The sequence below is a fragment of the Rhineura floridana genome, chromosome 9, assembly GCF_030035675.1.
Source record: "Rhineura floridana isolate rRhiFlo1 chromosome 9, rRhiFlo1.hap2, whole genome shotgun sequence".
Classification (NCBI taxonomy): Eukaryota; Metazoa; Chordata; class Lepidosauria; order Squamata; family Rhineuridae; genus Rhineura; species Rhineura floridana.
Window position 1 is genome coordinate 127,056,343 of NC_084488.1, and position 26,196 is coordinate 127,082,538.

The 26,196-nt window shown below is 57.3% G+C and overlaps 2 protein-coding genes across 10 annotated transcripts in view; one reads left to right on the forward strand and one right to left on the reverse strand.

Moving 5' to 3' along the window:
* The first annotated feature begins 881 nt into the window (after positions 1-881).
* Positions 882-20,660, forward strand: LOC133363949 (drebrin-like). Of its 3 annotated transcripts, XM_061583748.1 has the most exons (15): positions 882-1,071; positions 4,492-4,560; positions 7,748-7,800; positions 8,815-8,927; positions 11,417-11,491; positions 12,297-12,434; positions 13,332-13,409; positions 13,612-13,763; positions 15,765-15,819; positions 16,163-16,237; positions 17,926-18,046; positions 18,665-19,471; positions 20,061-20,161; positions 20,241-20,298; positions 20,415-20,660. In XM_061583748.1, exons 1-15 carry the CDS (start codon positions 983-985, stop codon positions 20,510-20,512), a joined length of 2,082 nt encoding a protein of 693 aa, XP_061439732.1. In that variant the 5' UTR covers positions 882-982; the 3' UTR covers positions 20,513-20,660. The 3 variants fall into 3 exon arrangements, with proteins under 3 accessions (XP_061439732.1, XP_061439731.1, XP_061439733.1); XM_061583747.1 differs by lacking the exon at positions 20,241-20,298; XM_061583749.1 differs by lacking the exons at positions 4,492-4,560; positions 20,241-20,298.
* A 931-nt stretch (positions 20,661-21,591) lies between these two features.
* RTKN (rhotekin) overlaps positions 21,592-26,196 on the reverse strand; it is a 38,032-nt gene continuing 33,427 nt past the window's right edge. For 5 of the 7 annotated variants that reach the window (XM_061583752.1, XM_061583751.1, XM_061583753.1 and 2 more), the window contains 2 exons: positions 23,680-23,784; positions 21,592-22,594 (listed from right to left, as the gene is read on the reverse strand). In XM_061583752.1, the coding sequence (XP_061439736.1) occupies positions 22,221-22,594; positions 23,680-23,784 (479 nt within the window). In that variant the 3' untranslated portion in view covers positions 21,592-22,220. Of the gene's footprint in view, positions 22,595-23,190; positions 23,304-23,679; positions 23,785-26,196 lie in introns of those variants that run through there. The other 2 variants (XM_061583756.1, XM_061583757.1) reach the window with 2 other exon arrangements.

The following is a 26,196-nucleotide window of genomic DNA, read 5'->3' on the forward strand; positions in this document are numbered from 1 at the left end:
GGAGGGGACCCAAACCCACTAGGAGGGCCCTCTCCAGGGAAGGCGCTAAGAGATGCTTCCACGCCAGCGCCTTCGCGGGACTGGTCTCGGCACACAGGGCGCGCACGCGGGCGCTCCAGGGCTCGGCAGGGGTGCGCTCCAGGGCTCGGCACGGGTGCGAGGGTCCAAGACTCTGCGACACCTGCCGTTGCTCCCGCGCACGAGGCGAACCGATGCCTCCGGCCTTCCCCACCGCTCCCTCTCTCCCACACTGCCAGGGGCTCGTGCAAGCCAACCCATCACACCAGGGGCCCCGGCCTGGCCTTGCACACAGGACCGCCAAGTGGTATTCTGGCGGGAATATCGGGCCGTTTCCCCGTGCAGCGCCGGTCCTCGTGCGGACAGCAAGCGGTGGAAGAGCAACCAAAAGCGGGGATGTGCGGAGGGGGCCATGTCGGGAACCACCGGCAATCCCGCCCCCAGCCTGGCGCTCAGCGGTTCCTGGAGGTCAGTCGGATCCTCACAGAAAGAGACGGGTCGGTGTGTGTTGCTTTGGTGAGGTCGGCGAGTCAAACGTCTGGGCCGCCCCCGCGGGAATGATCCAGTCATAACCATTTAGGGGGAGAAGGAAGCAGCTTCGGGAACGTGTGAACACAGGCGGGAAGCGCTCCGATCCTACAACGCAGAACCCAGGAGTGCGCGAAATCCGCGCAAAGGCGCCCGGAGCCCAGACCGGCGAGGAAGCGAGGGACGTGTGAAGAGGGAGCGGTCCCAGGAGGAGGAGATCTGTCGGGACGAGGCTCCGCCCCCGGCAGACGGCTGCCCGCCGGCTCCCTCGGCGCCCCGACGTGGCGGGCCAAAGGCAGGCTCCGGGCCGGCGGGCGGGTTGGCCCCTCCCCGCGGTGGGCTGGGGCTGGGCGGGGCTTGGGGGAACGTCCTTGCCGGCCTGCCGCCGATCGGGGCGTCCCAGCAGCCAGTCGGTGCGGCCGTCGGGGGGCTCGAGATGGGCGGCGGCATCAACCTCGAGAAGCACAGCCTGGCGCTGCTGGCGGCCAAGGGCGACGTGGTGAGCGGTCGAGCTGCCGCCAGCTGGTGAGTGGGGCGCGGGCCGGCAGGCGACCCCCGCTCCTCTGAGTTTGCAAGGAGTCCCGCTGGCATCAGGCCGGGGGCGGGTCGGTGGGCTCCGCGCCCTGTTCTCCTTCCCAGAACGCCCCTGCGGCCCCTTCCCACCCACCGAAGCAGGGCGCTCACCGAGGGAAGCTTCTGCCAGCCAGCCAGGGGACGGGGGGAAGCAGAGGATCGGCACCTCTTTTCCGCGCCCAACCCCCTGGCGGGCCTAGGGCGGGGCCCCTCCCCGAGAGACAGGGCGCCTTGGGTGGGCTGCTGAAGGCGCCCTCTGGGATGCTCTCTCCAAGAACGAGGAGGAAGGAAGCTGCTTCCCCCCCCCCCAAGGTCAGTCGGAGGCCCCCGAGCGGGGGCACGAGCAAGTCAGCCTGTGATCCAGCCTTGATTTAGGATGGGGGTCCGTTTGCTAGCCGTTCTGGCCAGGAGTCTCTCCTCTGCCCCACAGCCTACGGCTACCCCACACCTCTCCTCCAGTTGCCGGGATACCGCGCCTTGCCTTATAAACAGGAGGTGGAATAGACCTGCGTTTGTCAACCTGGAGCCCTCCGGATGTTTTGGACTGCAGCTGCAGGAGGGCACCAGGTTGGCAATGGCTGGCAGCGTAGCGATATGACCCCATATCAAGCCCCTCCTCCCCCGCCCCACCGCCCCACCAGAGTAGCTGTGGTGTGTGGCCTGATCCAGCAGGCTCTTCTTATGTTCTTATGGTTAAGCCGCCCCTCCCCCTTGCTGCTGCTCTGTCCAGCTCTCCCAGGCAGCTTTTCATTTTTAAACATCAAACCAAAAACAACAACAATAACCCTCCACCACTCTCACAGGAACAAGCCAATGTCCAAGAGAGTAATGGGTGTGTGTGTCATGGTTGTACTTCATCCTCCTCCTCCCGCCCCTTCAGTGAAAGCTCATGAGGAAGTTGAGCAATCTGGGTTTGGAAGAGGGACCCCCAACCCAGGCTGCAGTGAGTCAGTCCGGGTGGGATGCAGGGGGGGGCACTTTGCCTGGGGATGGAGCTGGCAAACTAGGTTTCTTGGTCTTCTGTGACACCCCTGCCCTGGCAGTTTCCTGACCTGACCTGGGGGGGGGTGTTAGGTGGGTTTTGTCACAGACATGCCGTGATTCCCCTTTTGCACCCATGGCCGGGTGGAGCCATTTTCCTCTCTGGAATCAGGCCTATGTAAGGGGATGGAACCCAGGAATCCAGGCCCCTCCCGCCTTGGCCTACATGTTGCTTTGGGTAAATGTTAGGTGCTCTTTATCACTGCATAATTAGTGCGGGGGTGGTGGTGGAAGGCCCTGCCCTGTCCTCACCTAGCTGCTGCTTAATTCTTCCTCTCCCAGCCAGCTCTTGCCTAACCCAGCCTCCCGCCAAGGACGTCCAGAGCAGATCAGGCTCAGGCAGCCGTGGGGAGGGCCAGCAGCGCACCGGTTATGAAACGGCGGTGGTGGATTTTGGACTTATTTTCCGACCTGCAGGAACCAAAGGAAATTGGGGTGGGGGAGGAAGAGGCAGCTGGACCAGCCAGCACTTCTGTGCCATGCTGGCCTGATGGGAGGTGTAACTGGAAAGACGTGGAGGGCGCCAGCCTGTGGGAAGGTTTGCAGTGGAAATGGAGGAGATTGTTCCTGCAGCTGGAGCACAGCTGGCTCCCTGGCCCCTTTTACTGTCTCATGAGAGCTGTGGGTATGGGGTGGGAAGGGGCCCTCCAGTGCCGCAGTTGCCTTTCTCTCCCCTTCCTGCCTATCCCAGCCTAGACCTGCTGAGGACCTTCTGGCACGAGTGCTGTGTGGCACCTGCTGCGTGTGGACACCCTTGCACGCCTGTGTGTCTTGCCGTGGAGCTCTCTGTTCCTGCCTTGTGGGAGGCAGCCCTGCATGGTTGCAGAGTCCTTCCCCCTGGACGTCAGTGGACGGGTGTGGGACCCTTTTGGAAAGATGGCTAATCAGGAGGAAAGGCCGCCTTGGACAAAGGCTTTTCACTCCCCACTCTGACCGCCCCCCCCAGGCCCCATGTGCTCAGGTTCAGGCTGGATCCCAACACCTGAACCTGTAAGGAGTGAGAGAAAGGCTCTGCCCTTAAAGCCCAGAGACAGGGATCCAGCCCAGCCCGGCCCTGTGCTTTCAAAGGAGAGCTGCTGAAATCCCTACCAGGAAGTCTTTTGTGGTGGAATCCAGCCCGGCTTGACACAGCAGGACAGGGTTCCAGTTCCCAGCAACCAGAGAAGGCAAACAGGCCCTCTCCATCTCCCTCCCTCCTGCACACAGGCACTTTGGCTGGGCCTTCACCCTGAAGGGCACCTCTGGCATTACCTGCCCTGACAGGCGTTCTCCAGGTGTCTGTTTGCAAGGTTCTCTCTGTCTGTGTGAGGGCAGAATGCCCACCGTTCAGCCTAGACCAGAAGGGGGGGCACCTGTCTGGCTGCCCTTTCCCCACTTGCAAGGCAGAGTGGGTCAGGACCATGCCAGGGCAGCAGGAGGAGGGGTCCCCTTCAGGGTGGGAGGCACCCCTCCTCCTCTCACCAGCCCCCGAAGCACACTTTGGGTGGAGGCCGGGTTCCCCTTTACTGTGCCGTTCCTCCAGGCAGGCCAGTGGGCAGCAGCTCTCTCTACCCCCCCTCCCCAGTGCTGGCCTTTTGGCTGTGTGGCCCCAACCGTACTCAGGCCCTTCCCTTGTGGCCCCATCCTGCCTTGGTCTGAATGCCCAAGTCACCAACCAGAATGGGGGCCTTAGCCAAGCACCCAGGACCCGCCCACAGGAGTATTGCAAGGGGGGGCGCATGGCACTCCTCCTAGGGGGTGCACCTCAGCCACAGTGCCATGATTTCCCCTCCCTTGGAGTGCTCTGGCACCCATCTCCTGCCCTTCTCTCTCCTGTTGGCAGTTGTGCAGCCCCTGCAAGATCTTTGGGTGCTGCGCAGCTGAGCTGGGCTGGGCTGTGTGTGTGTAACAGGATCTAGGGTGGGGGGGTGGGGGTTGGCTGGCTTCCCAAGAAAGAGGGAAGGGAGCCAGCAAGCCTTTCATCTGGTGCCAGTTCCAGCACTTCACCCTGATGCCCCCAAGGGGAAGCTGCACCCCACATTATTGGTGGTAGTAGTAATAGCTGGGGGTGGGGGTGAGGCTTGCAGGGTTCTTCTGTGACCAAGGGGGGCCAGCCTTGCAGTGAGGTGTGAAGGATTGGGGAGGGGTGTCACTGGCGTGCAAAGCCATGGGCCTAGGCCTGAGGAGGGGGCTTCATCCCAGGTGACTCCATCCAAGGGACCTGGCTTGCTTCTGAGAGTGCCTGCTGCAGAGGGAGTCCTTTCCCAGCCCCCCCAGCCCCACCTGCCCCATTGCGCCAGATCCTGCTTTGGCCCTCATGGTTCTGGAGCGGATGCACTTCCTCTCATTCAGGGCCAGAAGCTGCTTGGCGGGGGGAGAGAGAGGCTGCTCCCCTGACTACAAGGCCAACGTGGATAGGAGGTCAGTAGAAATGGAGGAGATCCCCCCCCCGTTCTCTGCAGGGGCCAGCCACTCACAGGGAGCAGGGGGGCAGGAGAGGCTTGGCTAAGACAGAAGAACGTAACAGCTGCCTGTGTGGATCTATCTAGCCTCACGCCCTGTTTCCAACAGTGGTCAGCCAGAGAGGCCTCTTGGAAGCCCACAAGCAAGGCAAAGAGGTGATGGGCCTTGCTCTGATAGCTGGTATCAGAGGTAGACTGTCCTTGAACATGAAGGTTCCGTTTATATCCCACACTGATCATGTGGAAGAGCTTTGTGTCACAGTGGTCTGACTGGCCTCAACCAGAAGTTGGGCATTTAGCGTTCTTAGCCAGTCATCCTTGCTGCTACCCCTCAGGTGTCTCTTAAAGACCTTTTTATGCTAATGGTCCTATTCAGTTGATTAAACCTTTTCACAGAATCATAGAATAGTAGAGTTGGAAGGGGTCTGTAAGGCCATCAAGTCAACCCCCTTCTCAATGCAGGAGTCCAAATCAAAGCATTCCTGACAGATGGCTGTCCAGCTGCCTCTTGAATGCCTCCAGTGTCGGAGAGCCCACTACCTCTCTAGGTAATTGGTTCCATTGTCATGTGGCTCTAACAGTTAGGACGTTTTTCCTGATGTTCAGTTGAAATATGGCTTCCTGTAACTTGAGCCCATTATTCCGTGTCCTGCACTCTGGGACGATCGAGAAGAGATCCCGGCCCTCCTGTGTGTGGCAACCTTTCAAGTACTTGAAGAGTGCTATCATATCTCCCCTCAGTCTTCTCTTCTCCAGGCTAAACATGCCCAGTTCTTTCATTCTCTCCCCATAGGGCTTTGTTTCCAGTCCCCTGATCATCCTTGTTGCCCTCCTCTGTACCGAACCCTGTGGTACCCCACTCGTTACTTCTGCCCAGTTTGAGAAGGAACCATTGATAAGCACTCTTTGAGTATGATTCTGTAGCCAACTGTGGATCCATCTAATAGTTGTTCCATCCAGCCCACATTTAGCTAGCTTGCTAATCAGAATATCACGGGACACTTTGTCAAAAGCTTTGCTGAAGTTGACTTACGTCCGTCGCATTCCCACAGTCTACAAGGGAGGTTACCTGATAGAAAAAAACGACATGAGATTAGTTTGGCAGGATTTGTTCTTCATAAATCCATGTTGGCTCCTAGTAATCACTGCATTGCTTTCAAGGTCCTTACAGATTTTCCAGATGAGCCAGGCACTTCCATGATGATTTTGTGTGGGTTCCTCCCCTCCCCGTATCTTCTTGTCCATTGCCTTGATATTTTATATGTGGGGGTGATCTCTAAATATTTTTATAAGTAAACAAACAAACGTAGCTGCTGTGCCTTAGAGCCATGGATTGGCCTCTCCTCTCCACAGTGAACGCATACTTTTGAAAAGCCGCCCATCTGCTCAGCAACCTCTGCAACATCCTCTGGCTATGAATTCCGTACATTAAGGATGTGTTGCGTGAAAAAGCACTTCCTTCAGTTTGTTTTTAAGCTTCTTGTGTTTTGAGAGGCCGAGACTATTCCCCCTTCCTTTCCTCCCCTTCCATCCCCAGCAGCCTTTCCCCTCATCCTCAGCCAAGGAGCCTCCAATACATTTGTCTGTCTTCAGAACCCTCCCCCCCTCCCTGCGGAGAAGGCTGTAGCTCAGAGACAGTGTCCAAGTCCCCCTTCCACACACACACACACACAACCCGGGCACGGTACAGGGGACGGTTCTCCTCTGCAAGCCTTGTGGAGATACGGCGTAAGGTCTGGTGGTTCTGCGTCCAGCTCTCTGACCCTGATTGGCACCCAGCTTGACGTGCCCCGTCATGGCAGCGTCTCCCCAGCATTCTTTTGCCTTTGGGGGCTGGCAAAGAAGGCTTGGTCTGGGTGGAGAGAAGCCAGCAGCAGGTGTGGACCAACAGGGGTGAGAGGCAGGCAGGCGGCCTGTGCTGAGCGCCTTCCTTGCAGCATCTGCCCACCAGACTGACAGTGGCTGGGGCGGGGTGGGGCGCAGCAGGGGGCCGAGTGACAGAAAACCAGATCTGGGCCCTGAGCCCAGACTGGGGGTGCATCCACACAGGCCTCCCTGCACGTGGGCCATTTGCTCCCATGCCGCGGGACGTTGGCTGCTCCTGTGCTTGCACAGGTCCTGGCCGTGCATGCTCCTGGCTTTCTCCATGCGTCCTTCTGCAGGCCCTCTCAGGCCTCTGGCTGCCGCCTTCCCTTGGCGCATGCCCCTTGGCCTGCTCTGCAGCTGTGCCGGCAGGGAGCTGGCACCCAACCCCTTCCCTCTCCCCTGCTGAGTGTGGGAACTTCCGTAGCCTGCCTTCCCCAAGGGCCGAAGAGGGGCTGGGCTGGGAGCGCAGCAGTGGAGGCCCCTCGGATATGTTGGCGCCCCTGAAGTAAGCCTGCCACCCCCACAACCAAAGTGGACAAGCTCCTTCCTCACCTCTTCACCCCCACATGCCAGGCAAAGTTGGTAAGGGCAGGCAGAGAGAGAGAGAGAGAGGCTGGCATGCACACCCAGGCAACCCGCTTGGCAGGGGGCAAAGGAAACAGCCCCTCCCAGTGAATGAGGGAGACGTGGGGGCCAGGGCGGGCCGCCTTTGCATGCTCCAGCCATTGCAGCCTGGTCGAGGGAAGCCGAGGCGGGCCTGTCACCTAGCCATGTTGCTCTTCCACAGTGTATCTGTGACACATGCCCTCACCCTTGCATACCTGAACGTCTATAAACTCCTTTGGCTCACTGTAACGGGCAGCCTCATGGCCAGCTTAGGAACTGAGATGAGTCCGCTGCCTGAGTGTGCGTGGTCCACTCTGCAGTGGTGGCGTTCCCCTTCTGATTCTTCTCAGGTTTCCCTCTGGAAGTGGGCTGCGTTGGAGATGAGCCCTGCTGTGCCGCTGCAAGGAATCAAGGCCAGGCTGCCAGAAGCCTTGACACAGCTTGCTTGCACCTTGGGGGGGAATGTTGCACTTGGAGCCCAGACACTGGGGGGCAGTGAGTGGAAGCTCAGCCTGGGGTGGGGGCAGGGGCAGTGGGGCTTTCCTGGCCAGCAGATCAGAGCCGCTGTGGGAGCTTTGATGAGGGCCCGCTAAGTGCAAGGGGGAGGCAAAGAAGAGGGCCACCCTTCCCTGCTTTCAGCTCGTAATGATAATTCCTTTCCTCCTGCCCCCCAGGGCCCTCTTTGCATATGAAAAATCCAACGCGCTGAAGCTCCTGGACTCTGGAGGTAAGACTCTAGGACTGCTGGCCATTTCTGCATCCCTTGACAATCTTCATCGGGGGTCCCTGGGGCAGCTGGTCCTCCTCGTATCCGCTTGAGAGACGGGAAACTGAGTCTGAGTGGCTTCTCCAAAGCCTCCCAATGAGATTGCCACAGAGATCCTGATCTGTTCCTTAGGAAGCAACAGGCCGAGTTGCCTTGCACAGTCAGCGGCCTGCTAGCTCACTCCTGTCAAGACTCAGTCACTGCAACATGCTTTGTGTGGGGCGGCCCTATATCAGGTTGAGAAGCTGCAGCTAGGGCAGAATGCAACGGCTGGACTGCTCACAGGAGGAGCAGATTCCTGGCAACGGAGACATCCTTCCTTCCTTCCTTCCTCCCTCCCTTCTTCCTTCCTTCCTTCCTTCCGGCGTCTCCTGAAAAGTGAACTTTGTAAACAGGCCTTTTAATATGAATTTTCTTTTCCAACCCATGCAGTACTAATGGATGCTTTTATTATTGTTTTTAACAATGTTTTTATTGGTTTTTAGTTCTGTCAATTTTTTGTAATGCCCCTTGATATACTTTTATGAAAAGTGTGGCTTAGAAACATTTAAATAAATGAACAAGTCAATCTGCACCGGCTAGGGCAGCAGCACTCCAGGCCCGGGTTCAGGCAGGGAGCCTTTCCCAGGCCTATCTGGAGATGCTGCTGCCGACTGAGTCCAGGTCCTGCATGAGAAGCAGGTGCCCTGTGCCACTGAGCTGTGGCCCGTCCCCATTTGTGGTCTCTCTCTGTTGGCTCTCCACAGTTCTCTGTGGGGATCGGAGACTCCCATTTCTCAAGGATGCCTCCCCTGGCCCTGGAGCTGGGCAGGGCTGGGTTGCCTGTGGCTCTGACCAGATGGAGCTGGCTGCCTTGGAAATGGCTCCAGACAGCTACTGCCAAGGGCTGAGTGCCATCTTTCCCCTTTTGCTCATCTGGCTGGCTTGAGGCAGGGGCAGGGAAAGCCCCTCCTTTCATCCAATTTCCTTTTGCAGGTGGGGGTCCTGATGAACTTGCCAGGCGGTTCCAGAGCGGCAGTGTCATGTACGGGCTATGCCGCGTCCCAGATGCCGTTACGGGGCAGCCACACGTTGTCCTCATCAACTGGGTGAGTGAAGCATGTGCAGCTCTGGGGGTCTGCTGCAAGAGGGAGATGCCCCATAGCCAAAGTCATGGGCAGCAGGCAGGCCCTTGCTACCTGTTGAGGTGGGTTTTCCATCGCAAAGAGTGAAGGGCAGAGCCTATAGAGAGTGGCTGTTGCATACATTCAGCTATTCTTGATGCTCTTGAGTCCCCACAGGGATGCCTGCCAGACCAAACCCTGCAGAAGGGTGTTCTTCTCTCTCTGGTGGGCAGGAGGAACCCAAACGACACGGCCAATTGTTCAGCTTTGCTGTCCAGTCCTTTAATGGAGCTGCTTTCACACACTCGTCCTTGTGGGGATCTCTGCCACATGTCTCCCCCGACTTCCTCCTTAGCACCCGAACTTAGCACCCGTGGGATAAGGCAGCAGGTCCTGTTATGGAATGGCAGTTGGTGAAAGAAGAGGAAGCAGAGAGTAGGAATAAGTGGACAGATTTCCCTCTGGAGGGAGGTAACAAGTGGGGTCCCCCAAGGATCAGTATTGTGACCTGTGCTTTTTAACTTGTTCATAAATGACCCAAGTTAGGGGTGAGCAGGAAGTTGCTCACGTTTGCTGATGGCACCAAACTGTTTTGGATGATAATGAGGGTTGCTCCAAAAGAATTTCCCCAAATTGGATGAATAGCCATTAAAATAACAAATGTGGTTCAATGCCAGCAAGTGTAAAGTGATGCACATTGGGGCAAAAACTCCTCACATGTACATTGTTGGGATCTGAACTGTGACTGATTAGGAAAGAGACTTTTTAGTTCTGGCAGATGAAAATGTTGATCCATTTTGCACCAGTCATGAAAAAGGTGAATTCCATCATAGGAATCATTAGGAAGGGGTGAAAAACAAAACTGCCCATATCGTAGTGTCTCTCTGGCGTGGCCCCATTGCAAAACTGGGCCCAGTTCTGGTCGGGGCCCCTCAGAAAGAATATTGGTAGAGCTGGAAGGGGGCCTGTCTCTGTTGTAGGGTTGCTCCTGAGTCTCTTGGGGGCAGAGTACTTCAAGGGCTGTGCTGGAGGATGCACAGCCACTGATGACTCTGACGGGTCCTTTATAAAAAGGTTAACGAATGAGCCAGGCATTTGGGGTGGTGGGCTGAGACATGGTCTGAAACAGCTCAAGACATTTTGGGGCAAAGGATGGAAAATCCAAATACTGCCCCCCCTTCTTACAAATGGAACAAGCAGCTTCTCCTCTGTGAGCACCATTGATACGTGCAGCAGCTTTCCAAGGGACTGTTCACATTAGTAGGGTTTGTGAGGGGAATGTCCCAGAGGATTGTGGCCCCATGGCTCAATTTGTCCGCCTTCCATGCTGCTGCCTTTACTGGTGGCCCCCATGGCTGGTGTGGGGAGGCCTCCTCCCTTGCCCTGCAGGGAGTCCTCTCTGTGCATTCCTGGCCAGCATCTATCTCCCCTCCATGGTATTTGCCTGAGTTGTGGGAACCGGCGCGCCCCTCTTCTTCCAGGTGGGCTCAGCCACTCCTAGAGACTGGGGTGGTGCTGGTGGAGTGAGGTAGGAGCTGGCTGGACTCCCAAAGGTGACAGCACTTCGTTGCCTGCTACTTCCTGCCTGCCTCCTGGGAGGGATAGAGGGTGGGTGTCTCTTGGAATGAAACTGCACAAGGGCCAGGAATGCTTGGCTGCGTTCAGCTGGGGGTGGGGTGGGGTGGGGTGGGAGGGAGGGGACGCTTCAGGGGTCTGAGAGAGCTACTGAAAGAAATCTTCCTAGCCGGCCTCACCTGTTGCTGCAGGTGGTTCTGGCAAGCTGTGGGTCTTTGGGAAATTCCAGCACTGAATTTTAGAAAGGGTTCAGCCTAGCAACTGTCTGTGGAGGAACAGCTGCAGCAGGATTAAAGAGCGTGTGCAGAGTGCATCTCTCTCACAGTTGCAATCAAATTCTACACACCTGAGGTTCCAGACCAGGGCTGCCAGGACAGCATGCATTGGCTTCCTAAGAAGAGACCCCAGTTGCTGGGCTAGCCCAGATGCCCATCTAGTCCAGCACCCTCTTTTCCACAGTGGCCAACAAGAATGTTCTCAGTGAACTTGTTTCCTGGCCTCTTTTTCTCCCCAGGAGTTAGTTCCCCAGAAGACCCCAACCACAGAGTGGCCCCAGGATCTTTGTGGGGGGCACTGGATATAGTTGAGTGGGCACGAGTGGGGTGAAATCTCTCCTGGCCATTATTTATTTGGAATTTAGAGATTGAGCCTGATCCAACATGTTCTGGTGCTCATAGAGTTGGAAGGGATCTACCTTCTGAGGCATCTTGACTTGCCTTGTTTATTTCAATGGCAGGAATAGCTCTGTGTGTATAACTGCACTGAGCCCAGGAGGCTGGCTCACAAGGAAGCCTGCATTGCACCCTGCTCTTTTGAAAATGTGATGGTGCCCCCCTCCATTGCCCCAAGAGCCTTCAGGAAAAGGTGGACTGGCTTCTGACCTTTCTGTTTGGCACCAGGTTGGTGAGACTGTCTTGGAACAGCAGCAGCAAGCGTGTGCCGGGCACCTGCCTGCCATCCGGGCCTTTTTCAAGGTGAGTTTCCCTGCACAGAGATAGGCTTTCCCCCTTTCTGTCTGCGAGCTCTGCTCCCCAGGGTGCTGAGTCAGCTCTGGGCACTTCCTTGCTCTTGTCTCAGGAGGACCCTGACCCCGCTGGGGGTGCGGAGAGGGTTCAGGTTCTGCTGGCCTCCCTGGCCCAGCGTCTGCCCTGCTGTGCCCCCTGTGGGTGGCGCCTGCGCAGCCGGCTGTTCCTTGGCCGCTTGCCCTCCCCCCCCCCTGCAGTCTGGCTGCCTGTGTTCCCTTCCCCAGTGCTGGCTCCCAGCCGCCTGGTCTGGTCCTGGCAGCCAGAGGGAAACCAGCTGCAGCCATCTGGTTCCCAAGAGCTCACACATTCCAGGGATCCAAGGCTGGGGGTGGGGTGGAAATAGTTTCCTCCGAGGCGGCCATCCCAGGCTTCTTCCCAGCAACCTCCACCACTGCCCTAGCAAACGTCTGGGCCAGCGGGTCACGGGGCCTGGGGTGCAGGCCCTTTGGAAGTGGGGAGGGATTTGCAGGGCTGAGGTGCTGGGGCTCGCTAGGCACCCTTTCACCTCGCTCCTGCTAGGTCCTTCCGAAATATTCACCATAAGGAAGACAGCCTGGCTTGACAGGAAGGCACTGTGGGGGTTGTGGCTGAGACCCTGAGCAGGAGCGTGCCTGGTAGGAGACGGCTCAGCTCAGCTTGGTGTGGGTTTTTTTAGGAAGGTCTTTAAATGAAGCATGTTGCTGGACACATGGAGCAAAGCTGCTGCTGCTGCCAGTTGAGTGTCCTGTGCATCACCTTTGCTTCCCCTCTGCAGGAAGCTCAGCTGGTGGTGAAGGCCTCCCGGGCTGAGGAGGTGACCCAGGATGGGCTGAGGCACCTGCTGTCCCTGGCTGCTCCACCAGGAGGCGCTGCCACCAAGAAGATGCCCCTTGGTGACCCTCAGGAGCTGGTGGTAAGAGGGACGGGATGCTGGGAGCAACCAGCACCAGCGGTTGGAGCCCAGAATGAGGACAAGCAAAATTGTGCATGCGTGTGTAGGGGAGTGCCAAAGACAGAGGCTTGTCTGCCCCCTCCTCTACTTTGGGGCTCATTGGAATCAAGGCCCTTCCCTTCCATCAGCCCTCCAGCTCAGAGGAGGGAGAGGGAGCAATTTTCACCTATGGTGAATAGAATCATAGAATAGTAGAGTTGGAAGGGGCCTACAAGGCCATCGAGTCCAACCGCCTGCTGAATGCAGGAATCCAAATCAAAGCATTCCTGACAGATGGCTGTCCAGCTGCCTCTTGAAGGCCTCCAGTGTCGGAGAGCCCACTACCTTTCTAGGTCATCGGTTCCATTGTTGTATGGCTTTAACAGTTAGGAAGTTTTTCCTGATGTCAATGGGGGGGTATTGAGGGCTGTTCTGTGCCTGTGGCTCCCAGAGACAGGGGGGAGGGACCAGACCAGGAGACCTGCTTCAGGGCCATGGGCGTGGAAGTGGTTTCCTGGAGAGGACTGGCCACCTGGTGGCTGCGCTTTGTCTCCCTGCTGCGGCAGTTCCTGCAGAAAGGAAGCCACGCTGGCAAAGGGCTCTGCCGTGGCGGCCTTGCGGTGTTGACGGTGTACATTTCGGTGGCAGGATGCTGGCAGCGTCCCTCTTTCTGTGCTGCAAGATCCACTTTGAAAGCCCAGAACCCCTAGAATTTGGCCACAGGTGGCTGGAGGGAGGCAGTTCGGCACTGGGGTGCGTGACTGCAAAATGGGGGTCTCAAGGACCTCCCACTTTAAGGAGAGGTTGTGAGCAAGGGTGGCACAGGCTGCTTCTCAGCCGGAGCCCCCTTTGACTCGAGAGGTCCTTTTTTTTTCTCAGGGCACCAATTACAAGAAGACGAATCCAGCCCTGGAGATTCTCCGCTCCAAGAGGAGCTCGTTCTGGGCACAGGCTGAGGTGAGGAGGGGGCCGGGGCTGAGGCAGGGCAGTCCCTCCTGTCCCCCCATCAGTTGGGCACAGCCAGGGGAGGGAGGGCAGGAGCTGAGCTCCCCCAGCTGCAAGGCTGCAGGGAGTCAAAGGTGGCCCTGAGGCAAGGGGAAGAGATGTGGGCGGCTCCGAGGAGTTTTCCAGCTTGCCCTGTATGTGCTCACACCCCCAGAGGGAAGAGGAGGAGCGTCGGGAGGAGGAGCGTCAGAGGGCCCAGGAGGAGCGGAGGCGCTGGGAGCGGCAGCGCATGGAGGAGGAGCGGCGAGAGGCGGCTGAGAGGGAGCGCCGGCTGCAGGAGAAGGGGCGGCTCATCCAGGAGCAGAGGTGGGGGCGACTGGGACTTCTTGGTGGTGGTGGTGGTGGAGGAGGACTTTGCTTCCCTGCTCCTCCACAGACAAAGCAGCTGTGAGCTCCAGGATCAGTTCCTCCCCCGGCTTAAGCCCCCCACCCCCGCATGGAAGTTTTCATGGCCCCTTCTCTGTAGCTGCGGCAGCCCTTGGCTCCAGATGCTTCTCTAGGGCAGGACGGAGGCAGCAGCGGCAGATGTGTTGTCTATGTATGTGTGTGTCGGGGAGGTTGTGGCCGTAGACAGTTACCTTATGCCCTGTGTATCTGCAATAATGGATGGAAAAGGTTCAGAAAAGGCCATCCGAGTGATCAAGGGGATGGAGCGACTCCCCTGTGACGAAGGCTGCAGCATTTGGGACATTTTGGCTTAGAGAAAAGGCAGCAAGTAAGAGGTGACATGATAGAAGTGTACACAATTATGCATGGCATGGAGAGAGTGGAGAGAGAAGCGTTTCTCCCTCTCTCGTAACACTAGAACTCATGGACATCCAAGGAAGCTGAGTGTTCAGGACAGACAAAAGAAAATCCTTATTCACACAGTGCATAGCTTAACTAGGGGGTTCTCTCCAGAGGAGGCGCTGATGATCACCAGCCTGATGGCTTTAACAGAGGATTAGACAAATACGTGGAGGTTCAGTGGCTACCAGCCACGATGGCTGTGTTCCCCCTCCAAGGCTGGAGGCTCCGAATGCCAGTTGCGGGGCATCCCAAGGGGCGAGAGCGGAGCCTTTGCGCTCAGGGCCTGCTCGTGGGCCTTTCCCCTTTGGGGTGCCTGGCTGCCTGCTGTGACGACAGGATGCTGCAGTCGATGGGCTCCCTGGCCTGATGCGGCTGCAGGGCTCTCCTGACACTCTGTCCCGAGTCACGCTGTTGGTCTGTGCAGCTCAGTGCGGGCTACTCGCTGGCGCCCAGCAGCTCCTTGAGCGAAGGCTCCTTGCCAGCCTGTCTAGAGATCCTGCCGGGGAGCGAACCTGCTGAGGCCTTTTACATCCAAAGCAGGTGCTTTGCTGCTGAGCTGCGGCCCTGCCCTGAAGTCATTCTCTGCACTTAGTTTACATGTGTGAAGCCACAGAGCTGAAGGCAGGGGTGCTGACCCCTCGATAACATCCACCGTCCTTTTCTGGGCCTTCTCCAGCTCTGTAAGATCCTTTTCTGAGGAGGAGGTGATGGCTAACATTTATTAGCCACCCTTCATCCGAAGGTCCCAGGGTGGGATACAAGTTTTAAAGCAGAATGGCAATAAAAATGATGAACCACCACAGAGTAGGGTGGGCCCTATGCACCTCAGGTGTCAAAGGCCGGGGTAAAAAGGCGTGTCTTCAGTGGTCGCCTAAAACTAAACAGCGAAGGTGCCGGACACACCTTGGCAGGGATGAGGTGAGCAAAACCTTTCTGCCTGGGGTGTAGCTGGGGAAACAGTGGGCCACCCCCGCCCCCAGTCTCACGGTTTTTAAGGTGGCAGCAGCCTTGCCATCTGCTGGGGGAGGGGCCGTTGCTCTCCAACGCCCTCCCTTTGAGCACGCGGTCATTAGCCACGGGGCCCTCGGTACATCCCACAGCCTTGCTTTCTGACAAAATGGTGGTCCAGCAGCCAAGATGGAGGGGAGCTTCCTCGTCGCCAGGTTTGGTCAGGCTGGCCATGCTGCAGAGGGGCATCCTGGGCCTCCCTCCCCAAGCGCCCCCTCCAGGTGTAGTTGTCCTGTGTTGGCACCTGAGTCTCAGTCTCAGCCCTGCAATCCCACCCCCACCCTACTTCTCCCCTCTCCTCCTGGCAGCGGGTGCGGCTAAATGCCAACGCTCCTGGGGTGTCTTGCCGTGTGGGTTCGGGGAGGCTCCTGCTGCCCCCTAGGCCTCACTGCAGGGTGGGTCTGGCCAGGGCCACAGCAACTTCCTGCTTTGGGTCAGGAGGGGCCCCCACTTTTCCCACTCCGGCCTGGGCCAGTTTACTTAACCCACGCCACCCTCTTTCCCCTGCAGAAAGCAACAGGCCCAGCTAGAGGCTGAGGAGCGCAGGAGGGAGCAGGCCCGATGGGTGAGTCCTCCTTCTCCGGGATTAGGGCAGCCGTGAACCCGAGCAGGCAGGGGGGCTGTGGTTTTGCAGTGGTCGGCCTGCCCAAGGGAGGCGGTATGAAGCATGGCCTCTTCCCATGGAGCTGGAAGAGACCTGGGAGGGAGGGAGGGCAGGCTGCACCATTATCAGGGCCCTACCTGGGGTGCTTAACTACCCAACTGGCAGGCAGGAATCCCAACAGGTGACCTCAAATTGGGTAGGAGATACTTCTCCTGTTGAACTTTCTGCCTGTCATTTAGCTGTGGTGGAAAGGCACCCTCTGGGCCCCAACTCTTCCTTCCTGTCTTCCCATCTCCTCCCCCAGGAGCAGCAGCAGCAGGAGCAAGAGGAGGGGCTTGTTGGACGTGGCCTCCTGAGCTGCTCGGCTGAGAAGGCCACGGTGAGTGAAAAGGGGCTGGGGGGCGGGTGGTCCCTGCTGTGCCCCCTTCTCCCACCGCAGAGGAAAAGACATAGCCCTTTCCTGGCAGGATGCTTGCCTTTCAAGGACCATCGTGGGTCAAGTTCAGGTGGAGGCCGGTAGGAAATTTAAGCATGTGCAGGGCTTTGCTAGCCCAGATGTTGTCCATCTTCCTGTCAGCATGGTTGTTTCCAAGAGAAGCCAACTGGATGTTGTTGGAGGCAGAGGCAGGGGGTGGGGTCACAAGCACAGCATGAAGACAACAGCGGCCCTCCATGGCCACTTGCACCCACCCACCCACATCTTGCAGACAGGTATACTGCCTCTGAACATGGAGGCTTCACTTAGCCAGGATGGCTCATGGGCTGCCTTGATAGATTTCTCCTCCTCTGTTACTATTTACTGTATTTGTTAGTCATAGAATCATAGTCACTTTATAACAAAAAAGTCTCAAAGCAACTTAAAATACCACAGATAAAACCATTAAAACAAGAAAATGTAAAGCAAGGAACAATAAAAAATGCTCATCCAATAACATGTTAGTAAGGACAAGTCCTATCCATCCCGCTAAAAGACAAGCGCCACTGTAAGGACCACGGATTTTTCTAACTCGGCCGTGGTGGCTGGCTGCGGGTAGGAGTTGTAGTCCTATTCTAAAATAGCTGGAAAGCAGCAGGCTGGGGGAGACTGCTCTAACCCTTGGAGCCATCCATTGAAGCCACTTGCTGTAGGCACATCTTGGAGCAAGAAGTTCCACAACTTGTGCAAAATAGGACTTCCTTTTGCCAACTCTGTACCTCCTGCTAAGCCAGAAACCTCCCTGGCTTTGAAGCCACAGCTGGGAGATCAAGTCAGTTTCATGCTAATTCTGCAGAGACCCAAATATCAGAACAAGCAGAAGTTACTGAACTTCCATGACTTAATGTAAGCCCATAACGGGGGGGGGGCAGGACTGCTCTGGACAATACTAAAGGCTGCTGGCTGTGCAGGGCCCCCCTGCTCCAACAATGGTCTCCGAAACACCAAGCCAAATTTAACAGGGTAGGTTGCAAGTTTGTACCCTGCATGGAGGCGAATTCAAGAAAGGGATGTGCTAGAATTCCACCCAGTTTGGATTTGGAACCGAAATATCCATTAATTTGCTTATTCGCTATGTAGCAATTTTCCGTGGCTGTTTTGGAAAACAGATTTTCTAAATCAAACCCACCTCTAAAACATCAGTATTAAGAATGATAATGCTATCAATATTTCATTTCAAACATCGGTATCTCCTTTAAAATCATCAGTATTTGCTTGAGAAAATATTAATATCAAATCTTTTTGTGAGGCGGAGAAAAACGGATTGATAAAAGCAGTGGCTAGCAGAGAACAAATGCAGATTGATACCGGAATGCCTTTAAACTGGCCCCAGCTGACGGTTCGCATCCCTAGTTCAAGGGTGGCTATTAAGTAGGGTAGCTAAGAGGGATCTCCACGTTCAGAGACAGTCAGTCTCCCAGTGCAAGCAGGACCACAGTCAGGGCTGCTTGAGGGCTTCCTAGAAGGCTTGGCTGGCTACTGCGAGGAGCTTGGCTACCGGGCTCCCCTTCCCTCACTGTGGGCCAGGCCTCCCTCCCGATGACCCTCTGGTAAGTGCAGAAGGAAGCCTTCATCTCCTCTCTGTTCCACAGGAGGCGGCTGTGCTGGCTTTGCAGCGCCCCCACAATCCACGGGCCTTCTTCCATCAGAGGGAGCGTTCGGGCTCTGATTCAGGCGCCCCTGAACTGCCATCTCCTGCAGGAGGCTGGCCAGGTGAGTGTCGACCGCCACAGGCTCTGGCAGCCAGGCCAGGCCTCTTCCACCAGCATTCACCGGGACCTTTCTTACTCATAGGGGAGGGAGCTCCTTGCACGCTTTGTGGTCATGGCGGCAGCAGCAGCAGGGTTGGTGGTGATGGGGTGTGTGCGTAATGCCAGTGTTGTCTCTGTGGTTGTGTGTGTCATTGACTGTCATGGCATGCTCCAGCCAGAGAGGGTGCTCTGTTAATGCCACGACCAGTTTGGCTTAGGCACCATGAAAGGGGTGCGTGGGTGTGAAAAACCACAGTGGACCTTATTTGGTCCCTGGAGTTGTTCCTGATCCTCCGCCGCCCAGCACAACTTGTTAAGGAAAGTAATTTTCTTGCAGTAACCAAGGCTGGAGCCTTGTTGTCTTTGCAACAGAACCACTTTTGCATCTGAGTAATCCCACCAGGGGTGGTTAATTTTACTTATTTTGAGCCAGAAGATGTAAGCCAAGTTCAGTTAAGAAGGTTGTGGCAAATATGAGGAAGAAAATATTTTAGTCCACCGCACTCCCAGGAAACTTTTTAAAAACATTTAAGCCCAATTTTGCATGTTCCTACATGTTGCATCTTTGTCCTTGTCTCAGGACCCCCGCGCCGCCCCTTCCTCCGCTACCAGCGCAGCCTCACAGAATCGGCCTACATCTTCCGCCGCCCAGAGCCTTCTGCCAGGCCCCCGTCTGGAGACTTCCAGCCCTCAGCCTCCCCTCTGTTGCCTTGGCTGTCCAAGCCCCCACCTCTGGGCCCCACCCCTGGGGCTAGAACCCACCCACCCCCCATCCCAGACAGAAGGACCCCCACTGTCCCCTCCCCACCCCCATCGCCCACCCTGCTAGCCATGGGGGGCCCATCCAGTACCAGCCCCAGGGCTGAGGCTGCCTTCCATGCATTGCCATCACTGGATGCTCCCAGGGTAGGGGACCCCCCCTGCACTCCTCCCCCAGAGCTGGGCCCCCCCAACCCCTTTGCCCTGCTGGAAATAGCCACTTCCCCCTCCAGTGGCCCTGAGGTGGGTGCAGCACCCTCCAAGGCGGGCAGCCCTCTTGACCCTTGCAGTGCTTCCCCACGCAGCAGCCCTCCCCACACAGAGTCTCCACCCCAGCCCCACTGCCACGCCACCTCCACTGAAAGGGGACCGGTGGCTCAGATTGAAGAGCCCCTTCAGTACGAAGCTGCCTCTGGTTCCTCTGCCACGGGAAGTTGTTCTCCACTTGCTAGCCCCCGTGAGGCAGCCCAACCCCCCACCAGTGCCACGGAACCTGCCTCCTTCTGCAGCCCAGAGCTTGGGGTGCTGCCCAGTCCGGGGCCAGGTGCTCCCAAAGTGGTGGCTGAATGCGAGCCCTCCAGCACCCCCAACGGGGAGACTCTCCCTCTGGAAAAGGATCCTGTGGCTGGTAAGGCCCCTGCCCTTCCCCTTGCATGGGGCGGGGAAAGTGCGAGTGAGGGAGTGACCTTTGTCCCTCTATGCAGAGTGCTGTGTGGCTCCCTGCTCCTGGAGTGCATCTTCCACAGCGCTGCCCGGCCTCCTTAGCGCTTCCCAGTGCTGGCTGTCATGAGACAGCGGCCTCTGAACGCCACTTGCTGCCAGGCCCTGCTTGTGGGCTTCCGTCACAGACATCTGGCCAGCTGGTGAGGAGCCTGGGCTGGATGATAGGCTCCCCTTGGCCTGATCCAGTGCTGGGCAGCTGCCCTTGGGGCCTCTTGCAGGGGTCTGTAGCTGCAGTGCTTTTGCAGGAAGGGCCGACAGCTCGGAGGCAGAGCCCCCTTCTCCATGCAGGAGGTCCCAGTTTAATCCCTGCCAGCATCACCTGTTGAAAAGGCTCCTCCATAGCAGGCAAAGCCCGCCCTGATCGGATAAAAACAGCCTGGGTGGGGTGATGGATCGGCTGGCCTGGGATGGGGCTGTCTGTGCCCCCTTTCCTTTCTCTTGGGCCGGGAGGGAGGGTGGGCAGCCCCTTCAGCTGCAGTCGCTTCTCCTTACAGCTGCCCCACCACCACCTGCTCCCAGGCAGGCTGACTCAGCCTCGTACGTCGGGCACAATGGGATAGCAGCCTTGGAAGAGAGATGCTGGCACGGAGAGCAGGTAACTCCCAGGCGGGCAGGCAGGTGGGTGGGCGGAGGGGGCGGCCTGGGCCTTTCTCTCAGTGAGCTGCTTTTTCCAGGGGGCAGCATCTGCTGAAGGCAACCTCCCACAAGAATCGTCCGTGGATCACAGGACAGGTGATTTCTCTTCTTTCTTGCTCCTGCCCACCCCCAGCCAGCCCCCACTTGGGCAGGGAAGGTGATCTCAGTTCTCCTGTTCTCTCCCCAATAACTGTTTCTCCTTTCCTCCCCAGGTGCCACAGCCCACAACGGCAACCAGGGCAGATGGGCAGAGCCCCAAGGGGAGGGCGAGGACCCCTCCCTGCTCACAGGAGAGGCCGGAGCAGCCTAGTTCAAACATTTGCACCTGTGCATGCACAGACAGAGCGCGCTCCACAGGCTTGTTTCTGCTTGGATGAGCCCCTTCTCACCTGCACCCCCCCCCCCCAGCCAAGCCATGTTGAAGCAGCAGCCGCCCAATAAAGCAAACGTGAACCGCCTTTTTCTGGGTTCTGTGTGGGGCAGGACTGACACACCTCACGTAGCCCACCATGAAGGAATTGGGGTGGGAGGGAACTGAGGCTGGAGGTAGATGACACAGGGCTTCCCCACCCCGCAGAAAAAACATGGGCTGGAGGAGGGACCAGCACATCCCCCTTCTGGCCCCGTGCCCACCTGGCTGCTGCGCCCACTTCCACTTTGGGTATAACTCTGGGGAAAGGGTCAGCTGGGCATGCGGCTGCCTCCTCTGGCCTGGCCCTCTTTGCCTGCAGCAGTCCGGCCACTGACTGAAGTGCCACTTTGGGGTTGGCCCTAGGAAGCTGTCAGGGTGTGGGTGCTTCAAGCAGCCCAAGGCCAGGTTGGGGATGGCTGTTCCTGTCCCAGGAGATTCAGCTGATGGGCAACTCCCCCCCCCCCAGCCAGTTCCTTTGGGAAGCACACACTTGGCATGCAGCGAAGGCCCACCTCCAAGCCCTGGCAGCATCACCCACAACCGGTGATGAGAAAAGGCCCCTCCCTGCCCAGCAGAGCAAACAGCCCTGGGCCAGGCAGACAGTGAGCGCTCTTGCGCAAAGGCTCCTAGCAGAAGCCATGGGGGGGCTGGACAAGGAGGTAGCAGATCCAGTGCCAAGATTTGCTCCAGCTTTTAAGGGGTTCTTCCTACCATTTCATAGCAGCCAAACGAGAGGTCGTTAATCTAGTCCGTGGGATGGGGAAGGGGGCACCAGGAAGCTATACTGACACTCGAAGTTTGATTGCCCCAGCAAACCCTCTCCCTCAAGAACGTGCTGCTTTTGGGGCGAGTGGCCAGCAACCCTCTCCACTGCCCCCAGGCTGTGTGGGTCTAGAAGCGCTACCAAGCCAAGTGATGGGCTGTGTGTGTGTGTGACTCTAAAGCCTTCCCTTCCCCCCTTGCACTGACAAAGGAACTGTTAAATACATTTTAATGCATATTAAAGGAACAGAGGTGGCCCTGCCCCTTGACAGACAAACACATTTGGGGAGGGAGCACACCTGCCTGCTTGCAGCAAGCACCCCCACCTCTTGTATTGGCAAGAATCTCTGAAATTCAGGGGGAGTGTTAGAAACAGGGGGGCAAGCAGGGGGGCAGAGTTCAAGGCCTTGCTGGGGGCCCCTCCCTGTCCCAGGGAAGGAATGGCCACTGGCTCCCAGTTGAGATTCCAGTAGGCTTCCCTCCCCCAATTTATTTTGCAAACCAAATTATTCCAGTTTCTCATCAACGAAAGGAAAGGTGCTTTTTTCCTGCTGAAAGGGAGACTGCAGGAGAGGACAGTTATTTAGCCCCCCCCCCCGCCAAGCTCATGGGAAGTAGGCATGGGCTCCATAGCCCCCAAGGGCTGTGGGAGGGGGGCAGAAGCATGGAGAGCATGGCTTGTTAGACAGCAGCTAGGAGCGAGCCCAGCCTGAAGCTGCAAGGAGCCACCTATCAGCTGGGGGCGCAGTGCCCAGCAGGAAGAGGGTCTGGACGCATCCAGGCCTCTGCCCAGTCATTTTCCACTCTCAACCCACAGCCCCTGGTGGCTCCATCCTGCACGTGCTCAGACCTGGGACTGCAGCCACAAGCAGGGGTCAAATCTGGGCTGGGGCCGAGGGGGGAGCTCGGGCTCCAGGGTGGGGCTGCCACTGCCAGAGGAGCTGGAGCTGGAGGGGCCCCGCGCCCTGGGTGACTGCAGCGGGCGGGACGAGCGTCCTTTCAGGGTGCTGAGCTTGGCATCCAGGGATAGGGTGCGGGGCCGGCCCCAAGGCGGGTACGGGGGGCACGGGCTTGTGCTGGAACTGCTGTCGCTGTCCGAAGCCACGCTGCAAGAGGAGCCCTCGAAGAGAGACAGCCACGAAGGGTTTCCCAGGCGGCCTGAGAGGCGACGGGCCAAGATCTCCGTCACGGCCTCAATGTCATCCACTGGCTCAATAGCTGGAGGAGGGAAAGAGAGGGAGGGAGGGATGAGCACGTGAGTGTGAGGCTGAGGCAACGCAGCCCAAACTTTTGGCAGGGGCACTTCTGCACTCTGCCCTGGGATGACCCCGCTGCCCTCCAGCTGCAACGGACAACAACTCGCCCCAGCCCAGCCCTCTGCTGCTATGACTGATGCTGGGAATTGTAGTCAAAAACATCTGGAGGGCGCCTGGTTGGCCAAGGCTGCCCAAGAGTAGACCAGTGCCAGCTTGAGGCTGCCAGCAACAGGAAGAGCTTCCTTTCTGGAGGCTTGATCTGCTCACCCGGAGGGTCTTCTCAAAGGGCGACTTGCACGGCGGAGGCGTGTGTGCTTGAAAACGGAGCTAGTCCACATTGCTCAAGACAGCTGACAATAAACCTGGCTTCCCCCACTCCCGGGGATACACTACTGGAGCCGCCACGGCCCCAGAGTCAACATGGCCAGTCCACTTCTTGCATCCCACCCACCTCGGCCGGCCAACGTATACGCAACTGGCACTCCTGTGGGGCCTCCTCAGCTGGACCCCCCCCTCCATCCTGCCCTCCCCACGTGTCCAGCTCTAGGGGGGATTACATCACCTGTCACTGTAATAGGAGGAGAGGAGAGCCCGAATCTCAGCAGAGACAGCGTTGTCCTGCAACAGAAGCCCCTCACAGTTGGAGGGCGGCCCCCCTGGGCCAGGGAGAGCTGGGGTGGGGAGGGCAGAGAAGAAGAGACAAAGGAGGGAGACATGCAGAGAGAGAGAGCAGGGAGGAGAGGACAGAGTTACAGACACGTAGATCTGGGTGGTGGGTGCAAGAGGCACAGGGCAAGACCCACGGAAACTGGGGAGCAAGACAGATCCCCACAGACAGGCAGAAGAAAAGGGCAGAAAAAGATGAGGCTCTCCTGCCTCCAGCCCCAGTGATGGCAGCCAGTTCAGGGGGTCCCAGGGAAGCCCCAAGTGCTGCTGAGCCTAAGTCACCAGGCCCACCCTCAACTGCAGCAGCAGCAGCTGCAAGGCTGTAAATGGGGAGGGGATCTTGACCCCTCCCCTCCTCGGTGGCCCCCCTCAGATTCTTACCCATCTCGTGGTACAAGGACCCCTGCTTCTGTAGGAGAGCTGGGGGGCGGCGCGGTGAGGGGACCTCCACCTTCATGAGCTCCTCACAACAGTGCTTCCACTGGCCTGGAAGGAGAGACGCAGGTTGGAGAGCAGATGCCAGAGCCCCCCCACCCCCTGCCCTTTGCAACCCACACTTCCCCTTCATTGGGGGGGGAATTGCAGAATGGGTACAGGGGCGCTGTCCTGCTGGGAGCCAAGTGATACGCTGCTGGGGCGGGGGGAAGACCAAAAGCAGGGAGGCAACACCGGAGAAGACTGAAGGGAGATATGATAGCACTCTTCAAGTACATGAGAGGTTGCCACACAAAGGAGGGCCGGGATCTCTTCTCAATCATCCCAGAGTGCAGGACACGGAGTAATGCGCTCAAGTTGCAGGAAGCCAGATTTCGACTGGACATCAGGAAAAACGTCCTAACTGTTAGAGCCATACGACAATGGAACCAATTACCTAGAGAGGTAGTGGGCTCTCCGACACTGGAGACATTCAAGAGGCAGCTGGACAGCCATCTGTCAGGAATGCTTTGATTTGGTTTCCTGCATTAATCAGGGGTTGGACTTGATGGCCTTATAGGCCCCTTCCAACTCTACTATCCTATGATTCTATGAACACGCCACCCCCAAGCAGGAGAAGAAAAACATCTTCCCCACCCCTTAGTCTTCACCTTCAGCAAAAAGTCTAAGGACATGAAGCTGAGAGAGAGACAGTATTTCTCCTGCAAGAAAGAGGAAAAAGCTGGCACCACCCCACAAAGACGGAGGAGAAGACAGGCAGGGGAGGGAGGATCTGGCCCCTCCTTTGGGGTGGCTACTAGCCCTCCCATGGTTCCAAGGCAAAGCAGTAGACTGGGGGGGGCGGGAAGGAGAGAGATCTGGCTTGGGGGGGGGAGTACCTGTACTTCTGCACAGCTCCCAACCCTGTCAAACGGGCTTGCACACCTCATGGGGGCTGGCACCCCATATTAATTGGCCACACTGAGGCAGCAGCCACCGTCCCCACTAGGCTGAGAACAAAAGGAGTGACTTTCATCAACAGATGGGGTTGTGGAGGTCGCCTTGCACCCCCCCCCAAGCCCCTGGGATGGCTTGGTGGAGTCTCTCCCTCTCCCTTCCACTGTACCTCACAGGATTGGTGAAATAACAAATAGGTGCAAAGCACTGATAGGGACTGCAGAAATCAGTACGCAACACAAAAGGACCATTTGCTCCCTCCAAACACTTGGCCACGTACAGTGCAGTGAAAAAGTATTTCCCCCGTCTGGAAAAAGTTCCATCCGTTGTTCCAGAACTCCTGACAATTGTCCAGGTGCTTTTTGGCAAACAATGTTCTATGGACAGATGAGTCAAAGATGGGCCTTTTGGGGCAACATGGGCCCCGTCATGTCTGGCGAAAACCAAACACTGCCTTCCACATGAAGAACCTCATACCAATGTTGGTCAAGCATGGTGGTGGCAGAGTCATGGTTTGGGGATGCTTTGCTGCATCAGGACCTGGACGACTTGCCATCGTTGAAGGAACCATGAATTCTGGTCTGTATCAGAGAATTCTACAGGAGAATATCAGGCCATCTGTCGGTCAGCTGAAGCTGAAGCATGGCTGGGTCATGCAGCAAGACAATGATCCGAAACCCACAAGCAAGTCGACATTGCAGAGGTTGAGGAACAAGAAATGTAGAAGTTTTGGATGGCCAAGTCAAAGTCCAGACCTAAAGCCCATTCAGATGTTGTGGCAGGACCTGAAAGGCACCGTTCATGCTCGAAACCCCAGAAACGTTACTGAGTCAAATCAGTTCTGCATGGAAGAGTGGGCCAACGTTCCACCACAGAGCTGCGACAGACTGATCAAGAACTACAGGAAGCGTTTGGTTGCAGTCAGGGCTGCTAAGGGTAGCGCAACCAGGTTTTGAGTCTAAGGGGGCAATTACTTTTCCACATGGGGGCATTGGGTGTTGCTTAACTTTCTTAAATAAATAAATAAGTATGACAATTTTGTGGTATTTGTTCACTCAGGTTCCCTTTTCCTTAATATTAGGTTTGGTTCAAGATCTGATAACATTCAGTGTCAAAAATATGCAACCACACTGAAAATCAGACAGGGGGCAAATACTTTTTCACGGCACTATATGTTCAGCTCTTCCAGGCAGCGTACATGGATTCCTGACCCTCCACCCAGCGGTGCAGAGTCAATGTGATTAACCCTTCCAAGCAGCCTCTCTCCTGGGGCACCTGGGGGTGCTTGAGAGCCGCCTTCTTCTCCTCCACGGGAATCTCCCTTGCCTCAGAGGGGGATGGCCTGGCCCCCTACTTCCCATCGCAGCAAAATGGCAGCCACAGAGGGCAGGTGCCCAAGGGACAAGGAAACAGTGGAAGCTTTTTGTGTACGACGTGCACACGCATGTAGAGTCCCCCCTCCTCTCCCACAGGTGTTTCTACCCCACACATCCCGCCCCCCAGTCTCCACCAAGCCCCAGTTCCTGC

Coding starts and splice junctions, on each gene's coding strand:
- LOC133363949 (XM_061583747.1), top strand. CDS start 983: ATGGGCGGCGGCATCAACCTCGAGAAGCACAGCCTGGCGCTGCTGGCG. Junction 13,410..13,611: donor CGTTCTGGGCACAGGCTGAG/GTGAGGAGGGGG, acceptor TCACACCCCCAG/AGGGAAGAGGAGGAGCGTCG. Junction 15,820..16,162: donor GGAGGGAGCAGGCCCGATGG/GTGAGTCCTCCT, acceptor CTCCTCCCCCAG/GAGCAGCAGCAGCAGGAGCA.